This window comes from Micromys minutus (assembly GCF_963924665.1).
Source record: "Micromys minutus genome assembly, chromosome: 1".
Classification (NCBI taxonomy): domain Eukaryota; kingdom Metazoa; phylum Chordata; class Mammalia; order Rodentia; family Muridae; genus Micromys; species Micromys minutus.
The window spans coordinates 70,468,704-70,491,598 of record NC_137969.1 but is presented as its reverse complement, the minus strand read 5'-3'; the positions used below and the strand labels follow the sequence as shown (position 1 = coordinate 70,491,598).

The following is a 22,895-nucleotide window of genomic DNA, read 5'->3' as shown; positions in this document are numbered from 1 at the left end:
AGAATAGTACAACCAAACCAAGCTCCACGGACTTTTACTTTCATGGGTAGAGAAGTGGGGGTCAGCTGTTAGATTCTGTGCCCAGGACAGCAACTGCTGCCTGACGCCCACTCTCTATACAGTCATTGACAGCGACCCCCTCATACGAGGCTCCAGCCAAAGTCAGGGGCAACCTCTGGGCCGTCAGGAATTGCTTAGCTGAGTCTGAAAAGGAAGGAAGAAAGGAATGTCATAACTGAGGTCTGACCTCAGCCCAGCTGCTTTCCCCCTGCTTACCTAGCTTTTGCCAGTGGCCTAGTGTATACTGAGGGATACAGTTCTAAGGAGAGAGAAGATGCGAGGGAGAGTTCATTAATGATTCTCCAACATGCCCGCCTTCACTTTCAAGGCTTTCAGTGGGAAATGAAAAAGAATTTATCTCAACTCACCGTGTGTAGATGGACCAAGCAGTGGCTTGGTTGGTCTTTCAGTCCTAACTGTGTAGCAGCTGCTTCCTGTGCTTGCTGTTGGAACAGCTCTGGGGACAATTCATGGCCATTGGCTTTTAGCTTCTGTAACCAGTAACCTCCCAACATCACCTACAAGGAAATACAGCACTGAGCAGCCTGCTCTTCCTTATACTGTAGCACAGAGCAGCCCTTTGGAAACCCCACCCTAAGCCATGTCTCTTCTCACGGTCAGTCTGAGGCCTGGGGGAGTCCCATCCTGTTCAGGAAAAGCAACCGAGTCATACACGATTCCCAGGACAGTCGGGTCTTCTGAGGATGGCACCAAATGTCCAAACCCCTGGAGAGGAAGATGTCTGTGTCGGAAGGGAATGGCTCGCACTGAGCCTGTGTCTCCACTCTTCTTCCTCTTATACCTGCACAGGCAGACAAGCTCCTCGGTACTGCAGATTCACCACAGCGACAGACACGGCTTTGATGGTACTCAGGATGCGAGCTAGAGGTGCAGCCTCAGCAGGGAGCAGCTTGCTCAGCACTGGAGATCAGACATTCATAATAGACTAGCTCTGTCTTACCAGAATCCCTTGGGCATGACTAGCTCAGGAACCTGGTGCGGTCCTGCCGGCATATGAAGGTCCACTATTGCCCCCTGATGGCTAAGGAAAGGGAAGGGCTGTCCCATTACCTGAAGCTGGAACAGCACTTATAATGTGGTCAGCCTCCAGACTGCTGTCCCCTAGAGACACCTGAGTGATAATATTTGAAAGATGGCATTATGAGGACATTATGGGTAAGGTGATATTTGCTGTTTCAGTTTCCCAGGTACTCAAGAGGCAGGAAAGACTAGATGCTGACCCAGGATGAAGAACACAAATGACAATCTCATCTCAACAACAACCAAGGAACCCTCTGTATTATCCAGAAGGTGGGCCAGTGTGGCTACTCTGAAATGTTCGCTGAAGATGGGTGTTTTTTTCCTTGTCTCTAGACACTAGAAAGCACTACTTCCATTCCTAGGCTTTTACCTAAGGGCGTTTTGAGGAAGGTTCACTAATAAAGCCTAGCAAACTGAGGCAGCCAGTATCTACATCCTTCTCTGCAGAAAGAAAGCAGTAAGTCCAGTGCTAAGTGGTTTAACCATCGCTTCTCTGCAGAAAGAAAGCAGTAAGTCCAGTGCTAAGTGGTTTAACCTGACGTGGCTAGCCACTTAGACAAAGATGGTGACTTAGTCTGTGTGTGTGTGTGTGTGTGTGTGTACACACGAGTGTGGGCATCTGTGGAGTTCAGGTCTTCTACAGAGGCAGTACGTGCTCTTAACTGCTGAGCTTTTTCTTTAGCTTTTCTCTTCCCAGATGAAGAAATTTACGGACAAAAAGTTACTGTTGACTTTAAAAGGTGGCAGACATATCCAAGGAATGCTGCAGGGCTTCGATGCCTTATGACTCTTGTGACCCATATGTGCGTGTAGCAACTATTAGAATGGTGGCCATATGAGGAAACAGGATCATCATGTTTTAAAGGTTTGGACCACATTTAAAGAAATGGATGTTGAGCAGAGAAGTCCACATCCCTCCCCACAGGGCCTATTTTGCTATAGTATAAAATTGGGTCATGCACATTTACATGCGAGACTTTCTTGTCAAGCGAATTTTGGCAATTCTCAATATAACAACAATAAAGCCAGTAACACGGATACAGGCTCACTACACTCCACTCCAGAGGGTTCCCGTACCTTCCAGCGCCCTTCTGGCTGAAGGCTGAGCCCGCAGACTGGCTGACCGCTGAGGACAGTGACCCCTTTACTTGTTAGGTAGTTATGAAGAGCCTGGGGCAACATCTCCATCCCTCCACGGAGTGACCATTGGCTCCATCGCTCAGCCCGGGCCTGACGAATTAATGAGGAATCTGGCTGTGGGCTCCGCCCTAAAATGAAGTGTGTGTGCGGAGGTTAAAACAGTACCCCTTATCCAAAGTACCCCAGTTTGTCAAGATTTATATTTTCACCCTCTGAACCAATGCCCCACCTCACCTGCCCCCAGCAGCAGCCCCAGTAATATGGACCGGTGGGTTTGTTCAGCTTGGAAGAGACTGGGAAAGCAGGACCGGATGCTGAGCTCACGGCTGTTGCCGGCAAACACTCCTCGACAAAGACTGTCCATGGCTAAAGTCGCCACCTTTAAGGTTAGACTGGGACTGAGGGGCCAAGGAATAAGCCACCCTGACTGATTTCCATTGGCAATGATTGGGAGGGAATAAGGGGAGGAAAGAGTTTGGGTTGGAGATGTTCCCATTGTAACAAGGGTGGGATGGAAGGCATTTATTCCCAACACTGAGTTTTGGCGATTCCAGCAATCGATAGGGGACATCCCTAAATGATACAAGAATCCCCGGGGTTAAGTCTGAGTTAGAGACTCAGCAGCAGGAGGGGAGAGGTTTGAGACCACCTCTGAGCAATGTCACCTCAGGTCCAAGGCGGCGCTGGGCAAAACTGTGCACACTCTCATCAGGCTCTTTGCCCCTGGGCTTTGTCAACTCCCTCAGTCCAGCCCAAAACAGAGGTTTTGAGAAGGGAGGTGAAGAACGAAGTAGCCCCCTGCGTGGAGGAAGGCATGGTGAAAAGAAAACTTCCAGATTCACCTTTCCAGCTCCTGGGGGTTATTTTCATCCATTTGCTCCTCTGTGGCTGGGAGGCCTGACAGGGAGCGAAATGGGTGTGTGTGTAAACAGTGAGATGAAGTGTTACCTCAGTCCGGAGGGTAGTGGGTGCAGGGCACCGCCTACATACAGGAACCTGTTCCGGGCAGCTGGATGATCCCCTCGGACAGGCAAGACTTCGGACTCCAAGCCAAGTTCAGAAACCTGCTCTCCACAAGCCCTCAGGAAGAGGAGAAACTAAGGAAAAACTGACCCAACATTTTTCCTCCCTGCAACTCCATCCCTTTCGAGAACTCCGTCCACTACCAATCCTCCACATTCCACAAAATGCTCACCAGGAGCAGGGTTCGGGCTCCCAGGGCTCCAGCCGGCCTAATTCCTCGAGGTCCAAGTTCAAAGATCGCACCATCTGATCCTCGGACTGAGCGGATCCAGCCTCCCAAACGTTTGCTGCCCTCCACTAAAATCACCTGGCCCCAAAAGTGAGACACGGTCGGCGTAGGGCAAAGGGACTGGGGTGGGGTAGGGTGTCAGGAAAAGTGCGTATTTCATGGGACAAAAATCTATCCAGAGTTTGCTGGAAACGTCAAAAGTATTAAATGAGTCTTTCTCTGGTACAAGTGGGGACTCACCTTGGGAGGACTAGGGCCTCGGATCAGATGATAACTTGCGGCCAATCCACTGATACCTCCACCAAGCACTACCACAGTCCGACCCATCGTAAGGCCTGGGGAAAGGTTGATATATCGCGGGAGAACGGGAGGCACCCTGTTTTACAATTGCACAAAACCCCACTGGTCCCGTACCCCACCTCTGGGCACTTACTGATTTATGAGCAACTAATGCAGGACGCGCGTGTACGTGCTGGTGGAAGAGTGAAGTCTTCGTTCGGAGGCCAGGACTTACCCACAAGATAAGGGGAACCGGAGAAAGTGAGTGATAGAGAGGCCCTAGGACCAGTCCATCCTGTCAGTGTGCCGATAAGGGTCACGCCCACGCTATCGCCCCAGCTCAAGCCCTCTTCGGGCCAGAATTCTGCAGCACTCAGTTTCCCCAGCCTCAGCAGGTGAACAAGTTCCACTCTGGCATCCCCGCCCCTAACTTTTAGGATCCCTCTGACTCTCCGTCGACTCCATTCTGGAGGCCCGCGCGGCTACGTTTTACTTTCCTGCTTCTGGATTGGTGGGTCCTGGGAAGCGGGTTCTGGATTGGTGGACTCTGGATACATCCACCAATGAAAACACCATATAGGCAATGACGCTACCAACGGAGCAACAGCGCTTTCCGAGTCAGTTCCGTGCAGCAGGTTAACCTGTTCATTTCCTAATCGGATTTAGTTGCAGTAATCCGCACTGCCTTCCCCAGGGACAGGAGAGCGCAAAGCTGAATCCGGGAGTTAGCATTCCCCAGCTCAAGCTTCCCAGATCTGTGGTGAGAACCCTGGAGGGTGGGAGGGCCCCACGAGCTTTAGTTAGGGAGAAAGACAGAGACACTTGGAGGCCAGTCCGTGGGGAGAAGGCTCCATAAACAGCTCCTTGATGTTAGCAACAGACAGGGCCTACGGGAGCAAGGGCCGCCCGGCAACCAAACCAGTGTTTGTCAACAGGGGTTCTTGAGTGCCTTGCCCTCGAGAGGCAGTCCCCTTCTCAGGCAAAACCCAGCGTGCCAATGCCTTCACTCTAGTTTCAGGCTTTCCCGCAACTTCACAGGTCTCAGTTTGTCTTTCTAGTACCAACCACTGGGTCCAAGTCTGGGGCCAGCTCAATATCTGTTCTTTTCCTTCTGCCGTAAGAGCGCCCCCACCTGTTCAGAGACAGAATTGGAGTCCCAGAAAGGTTCCAATTGATCCAAAGCTCTAGATAGCCATCCTCTTACCCACAAATACAAACATGAACATCACTTTTTCTTAATAAATTTATTCACAAAAAAAGTGAGATTGCAGAGGTTCTGGGGGCTGTACATGGTCAAGGGCTTGGTGATTTCTGTACATGGGACAGGAAACAAGGTGGAAGAGTACTTCTTAATAAAAAAAATAACGGGCGCTACAACCAACCCTCCTCCCCTCCCCGATTAAAAAGACACAAAAATAGACGTCTGTGAGGTAAGTGGGGAGCCTGGGGGCTTCAGGGTGTTGAGAAGGTTTTCACAGGTGCCAGGGCTTCAAGATGGTGTCACAGGCACCGAGGTGGTTCCTGCATCAATTGGTAGAACAGCACGTAGCCCTCACTGGATGCCACCTGATTTTCACTGACAGGGGAAACACTGAGAAGAGAAATGAGAAATGGCTGTGGTCATTCCGGTAGAATCTCCCTCCATCCTACAAGACTCAGTATAGAGTAGCCAGGTGGCCATCAGGAGAGACTCTCCACCTATCCTTTGTTAGAAACTTATCTTTTCCAACCTCAGAGGAGGGGGTGGTGCCAGGACTGCAGTGGGTTGAGGCAGGAGTTGAATAAGAGGCAGTTCTCACCGGGAATCATTGTAGACATGCCAACCAGTCTGGCACCGGCACAGGGCTGTGTAGTGGCCATAGTGGACACTACCCGAGTGGTTGCAAAGGGCATACAGCTGGTAGACAGGGCTTCCTGTGGGTTAGATAACATCAGTTTCTACAACTGGGAGTTGTGTCTCCCTCCTGAAGATTCCTTAGGTCGTCCCCTGCCAGACTCACCTGCTTTGTCGCTGGCAAAGTCCCCTAGGCTTAGTCGCTGCAGTGGGAAGTCTACACCTACTGAACTTTTCTTGATGGAGCCTCGGGAGGTGGAAAATCGGTTCAGATCTAAGCCCTGGTTAAGGAGCACTGGGGAGGTTAAGGGTATCTAAGGGGGACTGCAGTAATAAATTCAGTACCCTCCATTCCCCCAACACGTCCTGAAAGGTGGCAGAGAAAGCTGGAGTGGCAGGTTTTCCTCAAGGGAAACTCAGTGGAGGTGAGGAAACGCTGTATGGGAGATACCCTAAGAGAAATGAGGACTTGAGGACTAGGATATGGAGCACGAGGATTCTGGGGAATCTTTGTACTGTCAACTTTTTGGTACTTCGTGTTTTCTGCCGACATCGGTCACACACCTAAAAAAGCAGCAAACAGTGTTAGGTCAGGGTGCTGTCACTTAGATTGGTTTTCTGACACCCCAACTCACATATACATTTAATATGTTTCTTACTGCTTTGCTCCTCCCCCTTTAACCTAGGCATACTAGGAAATACACACAACACACCCAGACATGTAACTGTTCTTCCCAAATTAAGGAGCTATGCATCTCCTTTTATCCAGACAGACCCTCCCAGGTCTCCCCCACGGAAGTCCCACATACTGGGGCATTCTCCAACTCAAGCTCCTCCTCCTTGGTGAAAAGGCTGAAGCAATCCCGCAACGATACTTTGCCCCCAGCAAATCCTTTCTAGGGGGAAAGGGGAACTGAAGGTCAGCATGTTCTGAGTTTCCTTTTTAAGAAATCTTATAATCCAGGCTTTAATTCTGCTTTAGAGACCCACACAGTTCCCACCCACACTTAGGGGTGGGGAGGGGTGGGTCACAGAACCCATGTTCCATCCACCCCTGGAATCTACTGGAATCCCACCTTGGGGATGGGCAGGGACAGGTCACAAAAAACCTCGAAGGTCGTGGAGCGATACCCACAGGCCTGGCACTTGAGGCAACTTTTCAACTGGCCCACAAAGAGGTCTAGGTAGAAGCGAAAAGGCAGGAGAAAAAGTCACTGTTGGATGCCTGAAGCATTGTTCTCCTAGAGCCTCTTCCCCACCTTTGATCTGCCTTTCCAACTACAGCACTGCCATCCTCTCCACCATTTCACACCCTCAGCATCTGGCCTTGCTCCTGTGCTTCCTTCTCCCAAGCCTGCACTCCCACGGTGTTGCGCCACTGCATACCCACAATCTTGCTGTCTTCTCGCTCCAGGTAGCGCTTCCACATTAAGTTGGCTCGGTCATCATCACTACCACAGATCAAGGGAAAGGGGCAACCTGTGAGACAGCTGTAACACTGGGCACCCCCAAACCACTGAGATTATCCACGGAACCCTGTTCTTTATCCACATGCCAGCTCCTTCCCTAAATTTCTAGTCAAAGGAGTAAGTAATGCTTCCGGGAACTTGGAACTTTCTGGGAAAATCCAAGATGAAAGGAAAAGTGTCTGTATGTGTGTGTGGTCATGTTCCTCTAGAAGCTCTTTTGCTATATTTAATTGTAGTTCTCTCTTTCCCCAGTTTAATGGTATCCCCAACACTAATTTCTGCTTCTATGTGTACTTTTCAGCTTCCCTCTTCCTCTTTTTCTTTTCCGTGCTACAGGGTCTTCCCTAGGCCCTACATTTCCAGTTTCAGTTAGCTCAGCTCTGTGAAGACGGAATGCTGATAGAACTACTGAGAAGAGGAGCAAGGGGAAACAACCCTAACCTCAATTCAGGTTCCTCGCGCAGAGCCCCTCCTCGGCGAGGTGGAGCGGACACTGGACCATTAGCCAGAAGTGGTGGTGCCCGGCGGTCTCGTCGGTTGATTTCGAGGTGCAACCGCTCCATGAGGAGCTTCAGGAACTCTTGGGCATCCTGCTGACTACAGCCAGACAGAATATGGGCAGTTGATTCCCTCATGGTCCACACAGTATCCCCTGCCCAAACGTGGGTCCCTGTTTTCTCAGGGTAGGAAATCTCAAGGCTCAGAACACTGCTGCTACAGCCTCTGCTTGGCCCCAACCCCAGACACAGCCGGAGAGAAATCCCATCTCTCAGTTTCCCACCTGTATCCGGAGAAGGAAGGGACGTATTTCTGGAAGACAGCCCGGAATCGGGTAGGGTTCACAGCTTCACAGGAGTCAGGGTGCCACAGGGCACCAATCACATCTGCAAAGGCTGTTGGATTGACAGTGATTCAAAGTTAATGTCTAGAAGTGCAGGAGGAGAGTCAGTGGCTAGAAAATCTCTAGGAAGGAAGGGACTGGGGAAAATGGATGTAACCACCAGTTTGAAGGGCTGGGAGCCACTGGTATTGGGAGGAGAGAACTAAAGAGGATGGGGGAAAGAGAAGGGAAGGATCAGGAGTTGCTGCCCACCTTCTGTGAGTTCCTGGGCTCGGCCTCCTCCAGGCACCTCTTGCCGGAAGTCTCTCCGCAGACAGAAGTCTCGAAGAGGCCTGGTACTGCTCAAACACTGAAGCACGGCGTTCAGGAAGCACTGCAGAAGCAGCAAGGACACTGCCATTACCTTTCAGACGGGAGCAGGCAGGACCGAGAGAGCGCCGCTGCTTTTCTGTATGCCTTCCCTAGGTTTGCACACATCTCCACCCCCAACACCAGCTCTCATTCCCTTTACAGAGAAGGACAGGAAAATGGCTCTTACTGTATTTCCTAGATTTCGGAGGCCAACATGACCAGAGCCCAGAAGCAGTGTGTGATGAGCCTAGAAAGTCAGAGGACAGTCACATTCTACCTGGTGCTTTCAACAGCATGCTGCCCAGTGTCTCCTCGGTCTCATTCATGCCTCAGCTCTACCCTGTTTCCCTTACTGGCCATCCTACCTCACTGGTCAGGAGTAGTAAACCCATCACTGCTGAGTGTACCACAGATTCAGCCATGGCTGTCACACCTAGTCCCCATTTACTCCTCTGCCAAGCTAGCCGGCGTTGCAGCTCCTGAGGCAACTCCCCAAGCACTGGCATGGTTGCCCAGCTGCTCCCCACCCCCACCTTACTGCCCCCAAATCCCCCTCCTGCCCCCGTGGCCCCTTCTTGCACCCTCTCCTGCTGGCTCCAACTGCAAGCAGCCTAGCTCAGCTCAGGAAATGGGTAACCGCACCAGCACAGGTGCTCTAAACCCCGCCCCTTATAGGCTCCAGGGATTAATTAGGTCTAGGCCCAGTCCTAGGAGAGAAGTTGCCTTAAAAGAGAGGGCCAAAGGGCCCAAAGAAGAATTCTAAATAGTCGGGCTAATTCCCTAGGGACTAGAATGGCACACCAAGTTGGAGAATCACATACAACCCAAAAATAAGATCTAGAAGGTCTCAGCAAAGACAAGAATCCACTGGTGTAATGGGGGTTGACAAAGGAACTTGGAGAAGGGAACACAGGAAAGCCATAGTGTGTATGACAAAGTTGAAGGCAAGAAGGAGCATGAGCACAGAAGGCCACGTGTGCTGGCAAGTCCTCACCATCTTGTCATCAGAGTAGAAAGACTCAGAAGCCCGGGCAGATATCATGTGGAAGGAGCCATGGGAAGTGGGGGGCTCTGTCCGTATGCTGAGCAGGGTAGGGGGGCCAGGGAAGCCCCCAAGACGCCGGAGAGAAGTACTACGTCTCAAAGTGGGTGGTTCAGGCCGGAGTGCCAAGCGGCTCAGTGCAGCCCCTAGCTCGCCAGTGCTACGGTGCCCTCCCAAGGCAATCCCCATTGGACGCAAGTCCCCACTGCTCACAGACTTGGAACGGGCTAAGTTGGTCCGGGATGGGAGAGGCAGAGCCACAGTTGGGGGCGGTGAGCCAGGCAAGGGAACCCCATGATCTGCTCGAAGGGGACCTCTAGGACGAGAGCCTGAGGTCCGACCCCGACCCAGCTCCAGTTTCTTGAGCCTTTCATCTGGGGGACCTGGCCTGGGAGGCAAAGGTCGTAACATGGAGTTTGGCCCAGGAACTGGGTTTCGGCGCTCCTTGCTGCGGGCCCGGGGAGGAAACGGTATCTTGGCTCCCACTCGGGGCTGTACATTGACAGGTGGCTCTCGAGTTCGGCCCAGGCGGTGCTCAGAAGCCTGGGGCATTGTGGGCACCGCAGGCTGGACCTGAGGAGAACAGAGGGTAGCATTTGAATTAGGAAGGAAGATAAGATATAAGCTACCATGAAAGCTGCCTTCTTCGTGTACTGAGGGCGTGAATAACGTTTATAAAATCAGTTCTTGCATCTCCAGTACCTCGAAATGTTTAGCACAAGGAAAATAATACTCCTTGAATGAACAAATGACTGAACGGTAGACCATCATTTTGACCTTTCCATGCCCCACCCCCTCTCTATAGCGTACAGATTTATTGAAAAGCCAATGGTATTCTCAATCTCAGCTGTTTTTATAATCTATGAACTCCTAAAAATCCTCCTATGTGACTAGTCAAGTGGGATGTGCCATAGACCTGGGACTGTGGACACAGGAATCAGTCCAAAAGACAGCATTCCAACCTCAACCCCTGCTCCTCTGGGTTGCAAATGATGCCTATTAAACGGGTGATCTGCAATCCACTCCCTCTCCAATTCTGGGATCCTACTTGGTATTTGGGCCCAGGGGTTTGAGATGGAGGACGAACTACTTGACCCCTAATTTCTGCACCTTTCTCACCACAGCAGGGTTTTACCCGGGTCCGCCCCCCTCGAGGGCAGAAAGGCCGAGGCCGCTGATTGGCTGCGGGGTCCGGCGGCATATTCCCCGCGGTCCGAGAATGCTGTTCTTCCAGCCCAGTTCTCCCAGGCCCCGCTGGGCACCGCGAGCCTCTCCCTTTGTGGTGAACGTCCTCTGGGGTCTGGATCCATCCTCTCTCGGCTCTCCCACCCCACCCCGCCATAACGTCCCGGCCCATACCTGTCCCCCGGTGAGGCGGCGGGGGAGGCCAGCCGGGGTCCAGCTCCAGCTCAGGGCCACCCCCTCCTACCCCCGAACAGCCTCCCCGCGGGCCGGGCTGCAGCTTTAGCCGCAGCTGTTGCCCAGCTTGCTCCCGCCGCAAGGGCCGCCGCCATCTTTGTTGGTGCCGCCCGGCCACCGGCCACCGGCTTCACATTCTCTTAGGCGCCTGCGCGCCCACACTCGGAATCCTCCCACCCACCTCCTCGGCGCTTGCGTGAGCCCGCCCCCACGGCTCCCCGACCGACACCATGGAAACGCAGCCAACTTTAGAACCACTAGTTTCAGGCTCTGCCTGGTGGTGGTCTCTAAACCATTACTGCAAGTCCCTGAGGCCAAGGCCCCTCACACACTCATATGGTCCATAGGGATGAAGAGCCGAAAAGTCGAAGAATAACGGAAGGGCTTGCAACACAGATTCTTCCCAAACAAGAGGGATGCAATGGGAAAGCAGCATGCAGGTCCAGGTCTAGTCAGCAAACCAATAGAGAAGCATTTAACAACTCCACCTAAGGATAGGGAGATCCCTAGTGGGCAGGGAACGATGGACCTGTAAAACTCATTCTTCAAGCTTCTTTGAAGACTCAGGCAGTAATTAAGGCATGGTTCACAGCAAAGGGCAAAAGTAAATCCCAACAGTAGGGAAAGAAACCAGATTTTCTTTCACTCACACCCTCCTCCCAACCTGGCATAGTTGTTCATGTACCTCCATATTTTGCTTTTTCACCTTGCTAACAGTCATCATTGAGAACCACAGACTACCATGGGAAGCAGCTTTTATTGATACGTTGTCTCCAGAAACAAAAAAGCTATATGATGTCAGTTACACCCCATGCCTCCAAAATGCCTCCGGGGCTCTATTTGGAGTAGGGATACAAATCACCTATTTCAAGACCCAAATCTTTCAGCTTAATTTAGAAACTTTGTGGCCTTGCCCTATTGTTGGGTTTTTGTTACTAGTACTTCCAGCTACTTATAACAGCCAGAGGTGACCCTTGAAGGAATCATGAGAAAGGAGAAAACAGGAACAGAGCCTAGCAACAGTCCCTCTGTCCTGCCTCAGAGGCTTCATCCTTCATTGGTTGCATTTTTCTTTGTGCTGGATCACACCCTTCTGAATCAGATCAGGGATTTCCACCGCCAGCCAAGGACCCAGCTGCAATGCAAGGGAAACCCTGTGAGGTTACTGTCATAGCCCATGCCTCTTGTTCCACCTGAGACTTCCCAGAGATTCCAGGTCCTAGAGTCTAGGAGGACATGCCCAAGGGATGTTCAGTCTCAGCTACATGTATGACATTGCTTAGGGTCCTCAACCTTCCCTCTTCTTCTCTTACACCAAGAACAACAAACTTACCCCCAGGGCCATGAGATGAGCTAATCCAAACTTGGGCACATTCCTGGCCCACAAAGGTTTGAAATGATCAGTCAGGCATATTTTGCCACCCCTATAAGAAGGACAAGAGGAAGGTGTTGACACATGAAACTGGCTTAATGTATAGCAGCTTTGGGAACACAGGAAGAGTAGTGCTCAGAATGGAGACCAAGATCAGCTAGCTATTTTGCATAGGTTTGACATAAGAAACCTGGACTCCCTCTAGACTCTGGAGCAGCAGGCTCTGGGGAAACCATGTGTCTTTTGAGCTCTTCCCTAAGGCTTCCTTTGCTCTTTCTCACCTCCTAGTCAGTCCTACCTGTACATCTTTGCTGTCTTCCCATCCAGCTCAGGGACTGCAATTTCTGGAGCAGTAGTGGGATATGTGATAGGAATCTGGAGAAATTACAAAGCCACAATAAAACAGAACAGAGAGAAAAATGAACTAGTCTAATCAAGCATATGTATCTCTTGGCTGAACTGCTTGTTCAAAAGATTCCCCTATCAGCATGTACATACTAGGATTCTAGACATAGAGATTACTAGCTGTTACATCCTGCTTCTAACCTCAGCTTTCCCCTCCCACTTTCAAAGCCTTATTTGGTCCCTTCATGAAAGGTTAGCTTGTCCACAACCAGCTAATCAGTCCTTTTCTACTAACCTTCATACTTCCCATTCTATCACACTCACTTCAAACTCGATGTCAAACTCATATTTGAGGAAGTCATGGATGTACCAGCATTTTCCAAACCACCTGCAACAGAGACCAAACCTCAGACCATTCCCATCATACGAAAATGACATCTCTGCTTAGGTCACCAAACTGGAAGATTCACATGCCAGGAATTAGAAACTCTAAACTCTAAGCTTTGGCAGTTGGTTACAGGATACCAAATTGCTTAAGCCAGGTGAGGATCCTACCTATACCTCCCAAGGGCCTGCTTACCGGGTCCCTTCCTTGTTGGACTCCAGTCGGAACCAGTCATTGTCCGAATTCTTGTTGTTCTCCACATACTGAAAACAGAAAATGAGATCTTAGGGAAAAGGGAGCAGGAGCAGGGCAGTAGTGGTGAACACCTTTAGTCCCAGCACTCAGGATGCAAGCAGATCTCTTAGTTCGAGGCCAGCCTGGTCTACAAAGCCAGTACTGCAAGGGCAACACAGAGAAACCCTGACATGAAACACACACACACACACACACACACACACACACACACACACGCAAAAGGGCACTGGAGCCAAGGACAGCCCCTCTTGTTAAAAAAAAAGGTATGATTACTTTTCTCTTTAGTATGATTTTTAACAATTTTAAAGACATAAGCAAAATGAAAGAAAAGACTAAAGGAGTAAGTTGGGGGCTTTCTCAGAGCAGCTAACAAAATACCTATATTCCCTACAATATTGCAAGCACAGAATATTTGGAGAGTTGGGTTACTTTCTCACTTCTGATAGTGTCTGTCCTCAACCCCAAACACATTTTACCCCATACATTATTCTGGAGGACCCTGTGCTAACTTCCATTAGCAGCCACAAGCTAGTGACTCTCAAATCTTTACCTTTAATTCAAGTCTTTGTCAGAATTTCAGATTCTAGTATACAACTGTAAGCTTCCATTTATACCTTTATCTAACAGAAAAGAGAAACTTAGAACTTCCAACAGGATTGTACTGTTCCACTCTCTTCCTCTTCATCTCCGGCCCAGGCTGCTCTCAACCTGCCTTCTATAGGTAAGAATGATGACCCTCCTGCCTCCACCTCCTGAGTGCCGGGATAGCAGGCATGAACCACTGTAGCTGGTCTTTGCTGCTTTGTGGGTTCTTCTTTTTCCCACCCTTTATCCACCACCCCATTCAGTGTTACCCCCTCACACTTGAAAGGAGAGAAACAAGAATAGAGGGGAGAGAGGAATTAGGAAAATCCCTGAATCTAATTTCTTTGACCACAGCTACTAACTACAACCAACCTTCTTTAACAACTAACAACAGCCCCCGGCCCCGCCTCTCAGTGGCCCTCACATTTATGTATCCTGTGAAAAGGTCCTGATACTTCAAATGTCACAGGACTGCAGAAATTATCTGCAGCTGGCAAAACCATACCTCTTTTAGAGCCTGAGGCAAATCACGGTCAGCTCCTGTCAGTACAAAGCAGCCCCACTTCCCCACACCCGGGAATTAAGTAAAAGCACATTCTTGGGCTGAAGAGATGGCTCAGTAATTAAGAGCACTGACTGCTCTCCCAGAAGTCCTGAGTTCAAATCCCACCAACCACGTGGTGGTTCACAACCATCTGTAATGAAATCTGATGCCCTCTTCTGGTGTGTCTGAAGACAGGAACAGTGTACTTACATGTAATAAGTAAATATTTAAAAAAAAAAAAAAAAAGCACGTTCTTATAACATTACTGATTTGTTGTTGTTTTTAATTCTAGAATTCTCTCTACTAACCACCACAGATATTCTCAATTTCAGGGGGCAGTGTCGCTCAGTCATCTGAGCCAGAACACAGGCCTTCATCCCAGACCTTACCCTTTCATTTTCCTTACTAATCTTTCATGATGTCCTGATGATTTTAGTTTCTGCTGTTCATCTGTTACAGAGTCTCTCTGTAGCCAGGGTTGGAATTAAAGTCACTGAAATTCTCTGTCTCCCCTGTACTAGGTTTTAGATACATACTGCAACACCAGTCCAAATTTTACTCTTTTTCTTTTTCTTAATAGTCTCACTAAATTGCTTGGGCTGGCTTTGAATTTGTTCTGTAACAACTAAAGATGTTTTGTAAATGCCCAGGAAGTGGTACTATTAGAAGGTGTAGCCCTGCTGGAGTAGGTGTGGTCTTATTGGAGGAGGTGTGTCATTGTGGGTGTGGATTATAAGACCCTCATCATAGCTGCCTGGGAGTGAGTAGTCTGCTAGCAACCTTCAGATAAAGATGCAGATCTCAGCTCCTCCTGCACCATGCCTGCCTGGATGCTGCCATGTTCCTACCTTGATGATAATAGACTGAATCTCTGAACCTGTAAGCCAGCCCCAGTTAAATGTTGTCCTTATAAGAGTTGCCTTGGTCATGGTATCTGTTCACAGCAGTAAAACCCTAAGACACAACTCAAGAAGGCTTTGAAACTGCTCAAGCTATCTGCACTCTTTCTACCTCAGCATCTCAAGTACTGAGATTATAAGCTTTCTGCTTATACCATGCTGTTCCCAGCTTACATCCTTTGCTCATGCTGACAGAAGACGGGATAGGATCCCCTGAAACTGGAGTTATGGATGGTTGTGAGCAATCATGTAAGTTCTGGGAACCAAACCAGGTCCCCTGCAAGGGGAGTAAGTGATCCTCTCTTCATTCTGTCCATACATCCTGAAAAGGTATCCTTTTCCTACCTACATTTTATATGCTAATATGCTGTGTGTGTGTACATTTTGTGTGTGTACCCATGCCAAGGTGTTGCCTGTGGTAATCTGAAGGCCAGCTGTCTTCTACTGTGAGTTTCAGGGGTGAAACTAAGGTTGTTTAGGCTTAGTAGAAGGTGCTTTACAAACTGAGCCATTTCTCTCTGGCCCCTGAGTATATACTTTAAGTTTTACCACGTCTAAGAAGTCTTACTGTAGCTGGCTTTTAGCTACCTTATGGTTTCTTGTTTTCTCCACTCTTTATCTCCCAGATTCATCCCCTATCACTAAATAGGTGAAAAAGAAAAATACAGGGGGAAGGGAGGGGAAGGGGTGAGAGGAGATCCCTGAATCTAAGTTCTTTCTTCTTTGAGCAAGACTACTAACAAACCACAACCAACCCCCCTGAGTGACCAACAACCACTAAATGCTATCAGAGCTCTAACATTTACATATCCTCTGAAAATTTCCCAGAATTCCAACAGTCATGCAAGCACAGGAGCTATCTGCAGCTGGCAGAACCAGGCCTCTGTTAGAGCACAAGTCAAATCATATTGCCCACAATAGGATTAAAACAAAAACACAGTCTTATGCTTCTGTTTTTAAAAACAACCCAAAATTCCAGAACTGTCACTATACCTAACTTCTCAAAATATACTAGTTATGTCTCTGTTTCTCCCCTTAAACACAGTTTAATTCTATAAACCTCAGTAAGACCATTCTTTTTTGGTTTTATATACTTTCCATAGGTACTAATAACACAATAATATGTTTTATTGTTGTTGTGTTTGAGGCAGAGTCTCACATAGTCCAGTCTGGCTTTGAATTCATTATGTAGTCTAAAATGACCAGAGCTTCCAGTTCTCCGGCCTCCACATCCTGGGTACTGAGAAAGCATGAGCCACATAAATTTATGAGGTGCTAGACATAAAACTCAGGACATGTTGCATGCTAAGCAAGCACTCAGCCAATTTCTCAGTGAGGCAATATATAATGCAGACAATTTACTGGTTTTTGAAACAGATAGAAAGCACCAAAAGGAGAGGAATTAGCTGAAAGGATGGCTAATTTATAACTAAAAACATCTCTCTCTACCTCTAAACACTTCAGGTGTTCAGTCCTGACACTCATTCCATTCATTTCATCACTAAGAATGAAAGAAGAGCAGTGATGCACCGAGACTTTTTCGGGCTCTAAGAAGTTACTTTTGACCCTCTCTATACCTACAGCCAGCTAAGCAGACACCCGGCGGGAGAGAGACACGTCACCTTTCCGGAATACTGCTGGTTTTTCCTTGAAGGTCTAGCCCTACAGTGCTCCTAACCGGAATCGCTTCTGCATCCTTCCTCCGGCCACCCGTAACGCCCCCAGCCCCCCAAACAGTCGGCATTTATATGAATTTTGATTTTAAACTTAAAAACCGGAAGCGGCTTCCACCCGGAGCCAATTCCCCGGGACACCTGATTGCCCGCCACCCCTCCGCGGTCAACTACAGAAGTAAAACTAACCCGGATAAGGGACTGATATTCCTCCTTTAGTCGCTGCACCCACAGTTCCCGATCTCGGGGCCCGGCGTTAGTCTTCAGCACCGGGATCTCAGACACAACCCGCCGTGTGGCCTCGTCCGCCATCTTGGACCAGGGCGCAAGAAAATTGCGGAAGTGAAGTTGCTTGTAACTTACGGCGTCGCCATCTTTACTGTGGGAAGATGAGGCATTGCATTGCCTTAAAGCGGTCTCGGAAGGCACTCGATTTTTATTTATTTTGTAAGAAAATAAAATTGACCCACTGGTGTGAACGTTCGGAAGAACAGAATGGAGGTGGGTTACTTTGTCCAGAATATGGCACCTCTCATTAAATCACCGGAGACTGCTCAGAGAGCGACTTCCGTTCATGCTCAGAAGCAATCTCGGGAAAAAAATCCAAGACCTTCCCAAACCAGGACAGTTAGAATTTCAGGGTTTTTTAGACACTCTTCAAAGTACTATCTCCTAAAATTCGAAATTTACGAGTTTGTGCTTCAGGGTGACTTCCTTAGTTTCAATCCCTGCCCTGAATAATTAACACAACTGAATTAGGAAGTACATAAACTTGTTTGTTTTTAAAAGGACACTGGATCCTATATATCCCAGACTTGCCTGAAACACATGCAGGATGGCCCGGAGCTATTGCTTATGCTAAAGTTAATGTGTTTAGATTCCTAAAGATGAAACATTTTTTTCCCCCAAAGAGTTACTGAATATCTTTTATGTGTTATACACTAGATGAGTTCACCCAAATGTCCAGAGGACAGTCACTGAATGCCTATTCTAAGCTTATGACAAGTCTTCTGGTAACTTTTTGTTGTTTTTGATTAGAGCAGACTGGCCTCCCATCACACAGAGAGATCTGCCTGTCTCTGTTTCTCAAATGATGGTAGGGTAATTTCTAAATTTGTTTGACACCAAGAAACCTCAGTGAGCATGGTGGCCCACATCTCTTATCTCAGAACTTGAGGGTCAAGATCAGAAGATTGCTGCAACTCAAATCTAAAAGTAACAAACCAATTCTATATATGACAGTCGTTGTGGTTATGCACCTTCATTCCCAGCATTTGGGAGGCAGGGGCTCCAGAGTTGACCTTTGTGAGTTTGAATCTACATTGACAATGAGATCCTGTTTCAAAGAGAACAAGTTCCAAGGCGGTGGTGTCAAATATCTTTAATCCCAGCACTCAGGAGGCAGAGGCCAGCAGATCTCAGAGTCGACAGCCAGCCTAGTCTACGGAGAGAATCCCAGGACACCAGAGCTATGCAGAGACACAGAGAAATCCTTTCTCAAAAACAAAACAACAAACAAACAAAAAAGCACCACCAAGAACAAAAAGACCAACCCCCAACCCAAAGAAAGAAAATAAAAGACAGACAGGACAAGAAGTAGAAAAACATGAAATGACCCAAGTGGGTAAAGATACTTGTAGCAAAAGCTTGGCTAGCATGTAAAGATAGAAAGAGAGAACTGATTCCACAAGCTGTATTAGTCAGCGTTCTCTAGAGTCACAGAACTTATGGGTCAGCAGCAGCAGCTGTGAATGGAAGTCCAAGAATCTAGCAGTAGCTCAGTCCCACAAGGCAAGCAGGAGTCTTCCTTCTTCAGAACATCCCCTTTCCTGTGTCTACTTCAGTGAAGCATTCTTTCATGAGTCTGCCTTAGTCTTTCATCTGTGTCCACTTCAGGAAAACACTCCTGCATGTGTTTGGCCCAGCAAAAGACCATCCACCACAACTGACTCTCCAAAGAACCATTAAGTTTCTACTTCACATACCATGCAGTCAAAATATTTACACATTTAAAAATAACTTAATAAATAAATAAACTTTCTTTGCAGATATTGGGACATAACCATTTGTCTTAGTCAGGGTTTCTATTCCTGCACAAAATATCATGACCAAGAAGCAAGTTGGGAAGGAAAGGGTTTATTCAGCTTACATTTCCATATCGCTGTTTATTACCAAAGGAAGTCAGGACTGAAACTCAAGCAGGTCAGGAAGCAGGAGCTGATGTAGAGGCCATGGAGGGATGTCATTTACTGGCTTGCTTCCCCTGGCTTGCTCAATCTGATTTCTTATAGAACCCAGGTCTACCAGCCCAGGGATGGCACTACCCACAATGAGCTGGGCCCTCTCCCCTTGATCACTAGTTGAGAAAATACTTTACAGCTGGATTTCATGGAGGCATTTCCTCAACTGAGGCGCCTTTCTCTGTGATAACTCCAGCTTCTGTCTAGTTGACACAAAACCAACCAGTACACCATTGATATATAAAAAAGATTGCTGGTCCAGGACTGCTGAGATGGCTCAGAAAGTAAAAGTCCTTGCCACCTGAGCCTGAGTTTGATTTCCAGAACCCAGATAAAATTGAAAACAGACTTTACAACGTTGTTCTTCCTTTCATATCTGATGCTGTGGCATGCACATTGTTGGTACACAAAAATAATGATGATGACAATAAAATCACAGATGTATATATGATTCAACTTTCAATAAGCATGCCTCAGTTCTGGAAATATTTCCTAAAGCCACACTCCAAGAAGCTAGGCAGGATTCTGCTTACAGCTTATAAATTATATCTAGAGACAAGCTTGTGCTTTAAGTAGAATCCTGACTGATTTAAGTGTGGCTCATCCATGTAATATGTTCTTATTTAGAGCCAGAATTAAGAGCAGTCTGTAGACAATCAAGACCATTAATCAGTACACAAGGCACAAAGAACCCTCTTAGCAGGACAACGGTTTTCATTGCTTCAGAGTGAAAACCAGAGTAAAACAGGAAATGGACTATCAAATTTAGTTTTTCAGATGGCCTATTATGTACAAAATTTAGTTTATTCTTGTTTTAAGTAATTCTTACAGGATATTAGAGCTTAATTCTAACAGATTAAAGGAATACTTCAAGTTCACCTATTTTCAGAGGAAGCATTAATTTATAAGCAAATATTTATAGAATGCCTACTCTACTCTAGGTTTTGGAAATAAAGTAGTGCAAAGGAGACTTATGGAAATGATCCTAACACAGCTAAGTGAAGTGGCAGACCAGGTCCGGTTAAATAATTCAGTCCTAAAAGATGTCTAAAAATTAAAAAACAAAAACTGACAGCTGGGTCATGATTGTGCATACCTTTAATCCCAGAATTTGGGAGGCAGAGGCAGGTGGGGCTCTGAGTTTAAGGTCAGCCTGGTCTAAAGATGGAGTTTCAGGACAGCCAGGGCTACACAGAGAACCAAAACAAAGCCTGAATATTGCAGCTCACAAGTGGGAAGGCTCCTGAAGGCAAATTTATGGGACAGAAGTAGAAATGACTATTGTATCATCCTGGAAAAAAATATTGGATTAGGGATGGGGAGGATAATCAAAACAAAAAACAAAACCAGACATATCTCTGATCTTTAAGGCATTGATCTAGACCCTGGAAGATTTGTAGTGTGATTTATCTTGTGCACCTGGCCCTTTAAAGGATCCCCAGTTGCTAGTCAACTGGCCCTTTAAAATTTTTTAGCTGTTAGAATAGCTTGACCCAATGACCATCAGTGTTTATTGCCTTTTAGATTACAAAAAGGCCAGCTGAAGCTGAGAAAGAGGACCAAGCTAGCAGAAGGAGATGAGTAGACAGCTGGTGAAGGTATTGTTAGAAAACAGTTGAGCCAGGAGAATTTGAGCTGAGTAGATAGACTGGAACAGTTGTATTCGGGAAACTTGGAGAAGGAACTGTTTGAGCAGACTGTTGGCAAACTGAGGGAGATACCATTGGGAGAACCACTTGAAGGGGCTGGGCTAGAAACCGGTAGAAGAGCAGGCAGGGAGTTAAGAAAACTGGTTACTATTCTAAAATATCTAGGCACTATCTTACAAGTGGTGCCAAACATATTGCAAGGCAGAATGGGAGGTTTAATTTCAAAGACTGTAGAGAAAAAAGCAGGAAAAGGAGAGATGAATATTTTGTTTCAGAAAGCTGACAGGCTGTTTGCTGAGGCTGTTGTTGGCACATGCCCTGCATGGTTTTCAGCAGCATTTTTCCCTCCTTTTCTTCATTCTGGGCTATTTTGTTTATAAAAAGTTTGAAAGATTGGCTGAGCAAGTGGAAAAAGAAAAGGCTGGGAATTAAAAAAAATAAAAGAGGGAATGGGAAAACACGAAGGATTGTTGCCCTTTCTTCTTTTTGAAAAAGTAACAACTGAGTTGACTTGCAGCTAGAGAAACTGAGAGTAGAGGTAGACAAACTCAAAAAATGTCAAACACAAAAAATAGGTTTATTCCCAGGAACCAGAGAGAAAGGGAGTTTCCCCCAGGTAGAGAGAGGGGAAGGAACTTTGTCAGATGGCAGTCAAGTCAGAAAAATGGAAAAAACAGGAGACTGGTCATGTGAGATAGCCCTTTTCAGAAGATAGGGTTAAACCCACAGCATCTTTTGAGTACAGGGAGTCCTTGGTCACAAAATCACCAACAGCATTCATTCCTAATGGTTATACAGTGTATGCCTGCTAATGGGGAATCCACAAGGTTCTGATGAAATATGGTTGCTTCCTGTAGACGTGATGGATCTAAGGTATTTTAAAGAGGCAATGATATCTTATAAGATGCACCTGTCTTATGTGAAGCAAACTAAATAATTGGGTTACTCAATATAGAATTATTCTCTATAATGGACTTTTTTTTAGCTCACTTTTTGGGAGATGGTTTGTGTAGCATGTATTCAGATGCTGATTTCTGTACTGCAGAGATTTGCTTGCAATCCAGACTTGGCATTGTCATTATGGTTGAAAAGTCTGTCTCAATGTTGTGTAAAAACTGTTCTCCATCACCTCTGATTGCTTAATAAAGAGCTTATTCAGCCAATGACTGGGCAGAAGAGAGAGGGAAGGTGGGACTTCTGATCCCAGGCAGGGGTTCCAAAGAGATGGGGGGGGGGGAAGGTGTGGAGAGACCAAGAGAGCTCTCGGAGGGCGTGGCCATGAGGAAGTAGCCAAATTCGCATAGTAGGGTTGGAATAGGTGAGTATGTGCCCAATTATAGGGCTGCCACCTAAAAAGGGCTAGAGTCAGCATAGAAACAAAAACACCCTGCACTTATTTGGGAGCAAAGGGCTGAAGTAACCCCCTAAATTGCTTTTAGACCCACCAGCTCCAAATAATGACACTGAGGCCTTTCATTAACTATGAAAGCTTGGCCTTAGCTTAATAAGCTTCTTCCCAAGAAGCGCTCATACTTATTGGTGCATTTGTAGTAATCTATGTTCCGCCACATGACTGGTTACCTTCCCCCCAGCCTGGTACGTCCAACTTTGTTGGGATTCTGTAAACCCCACCCCTCAGTTACCTGTCAATAGCCAGGTATGCTCCGCCCCAATGACCTGACTGTTAAAGGGGCTGCTTGCCCCTCTTGTTGCCTCTCTAAGCCTCTTGGCCTCTTACAGCTGTGTTCTTTCTCCCTCTCTCTCTCTCTCTCTCTTTCTGCCTCTACCACCCTCTTAACTCTCCCATGACCTGAATAAGCTCTATTCTGTACTATACCGTTGTGTGGCTGGTCCCTCAGGGGGAAGGGATTCCCAACATGGGCCCCTCAGAGGCCCAGGCCTCGCTGCACCTCCATGGGCCATATGCCCCCCCCCCACTCTCTTCATCCTTTCCCTAACATTGGTGCTGAAACCTGAACCTGGAACATCATCTTTTCACAACATTGGTGCCCCGTGACTTTTCCTTTCAGTGACTTTTCCTTTCAAACTTCATCTGGTTCGGGCTGATGGATCTTCCTGCCTCCATCTCCCAGAGTTCCTTCCTCTGCCTGGAAATCAAACCTATCCTCTCCTACATAGCTATTGGTCATTCAACTTTTTATTAAAACAGGTGCCTTTAGGAAGGTGAGGAAGAACAGACAAATATCTTCACACAGTGTA

General features: G+C 47.5%; 3 protein-coding genes across 6 annotated transcripts in view; all 3 read right to left on the bottom strand.

Moving 5' to 3' along the window:
• Positions 1-33: 33 nt before the first annotated feature.
• Positions 34-4,243, bottom strand: PPOX (protoporphyrinogen oxidase). Of its 2 annotated transcripts, XM_080908367.1 has the most exons (13): positions 3,927-4,243; positions 3,734-3,828; positions 3,437-3,571; positions 3,190-3,305; positions 2,907-3,039; positions 2,476-2,620; positions 2,179-2,369; positions 1,132-1,192; positions 863-981; positions 676-786; positions 429-578; positions 277-319; positions 34-204 (listed from the first exon to the last, which is right to left on the bottom strand). In XM_080908367.1, the coding sequence occupies exons 2-13, from the start codon at positions 3,818-3,820 to the stop codon at positions 62-64; spliced, it is 1,434 nt and encodes a 477-aa protein (XP_080764493.1). In that variant the 5' UTR covers positions 3,821-3,828; positions 3,927-4,243; the 3' UTR covers positions 34-61. The 2 variants fall into 2 exon arrangements, with proteins under 2 accessions (XP_080764493.1, XP_080764494.1); XM_080908368.1 differs by lacking the exon at positions 3,927-4,243 and having other exon boundaries at positions 3,190-3,321.
• Positions 4,244-5,045: 802 nt separating this feature from the next.
• On the bottom strand, positions 5,046-10,831 carry USP21 (ubiquitin specific peptidase 21). 2 transcript variants are annotated; one of them, XM_080928995.1, is made up of 13 exons: positions 10,669-10,831; positions 9,262-9,882; positions 8,455-8,514; positions 8,169-8,289; positions 7,857-7,968; positions 7,517-7,672; positions 6,993-7,057; positions 6,683-6,786; positions 6,416-6,502; positions 6,092-6,170; positions 5,773-5,880; positions 5,572-5,686; positions 5,046-5,363 (listed from the first exon to the last, which is right to left on the bottom strand). In XM_080928995.1, the coding sequence occupies exons 2-13, from the start codon at positions 9,859-9,861 to the stop codon at positions 5,273-5,275; spliced, it is 1,698 nt and encodes a 565-aa protein (XP_080785121.1). In that variant the 5' UTR covers positions 9,862-9,882; positions 10,669-10,831; the 3' UTR covers positions 5,046-5,272. The 2 variants fall into 2 exon arrangements, with proteins under 2 accessions (XP_080785121.1, XP_080785122.1); XM_080928996.1 differs by having other exon boundaries at positions 9,523-9,882.
• A 641-nt stretch (positions 10,832-11,472) lies between these two features.
• The window catches only part of UFC1 (ubiquitin-fold modifier conjugating enzyme 1), a 30,256-nt gene continuing 18,833 nt past the window's right edge, over positions 11,473-22,895 (bottom strand). Inside the window, exons 1-7 of one of the 2 annotated variants that reach the window (XM_080923710.1) lie at positions 17,257-17,307; positions 16,976-17,165; positions 13,026-13,093; positions 12,770-12,833; positions 12,399-12,475; positions 12,062-12,152; positions 11,473-11,863 (exon numbers count right to left, since the gene is read on the bottom strand). In XM_080923710.1, coding sequence (XP_080779836.1) covers positions 11,783-11,863; positions 12,062-12,152; positions 12,399-12,475; positions 12,770-12,833; positions 13,026-13,093; positions 16,976-17,098 — 504 coding nt within the window. In that variant the 5' untranslated portion in view covers positions 17,099-17,165; positions 17,257-17,307 and the 3' untranslated portion in view covers positions 11,473-11,782. Of the gene's footprint in view, positions 11,864-12,061; positions 12,153-12,398; positions 12,476-12,769; positions 12,834-13,025; positions 13,094-16,975; positions 17,166-17,256; positions 17,308-22,895 lie in introns of those variants that run through there. The other variant, XM_080923711.1, reaches the window with a different exon arrangement.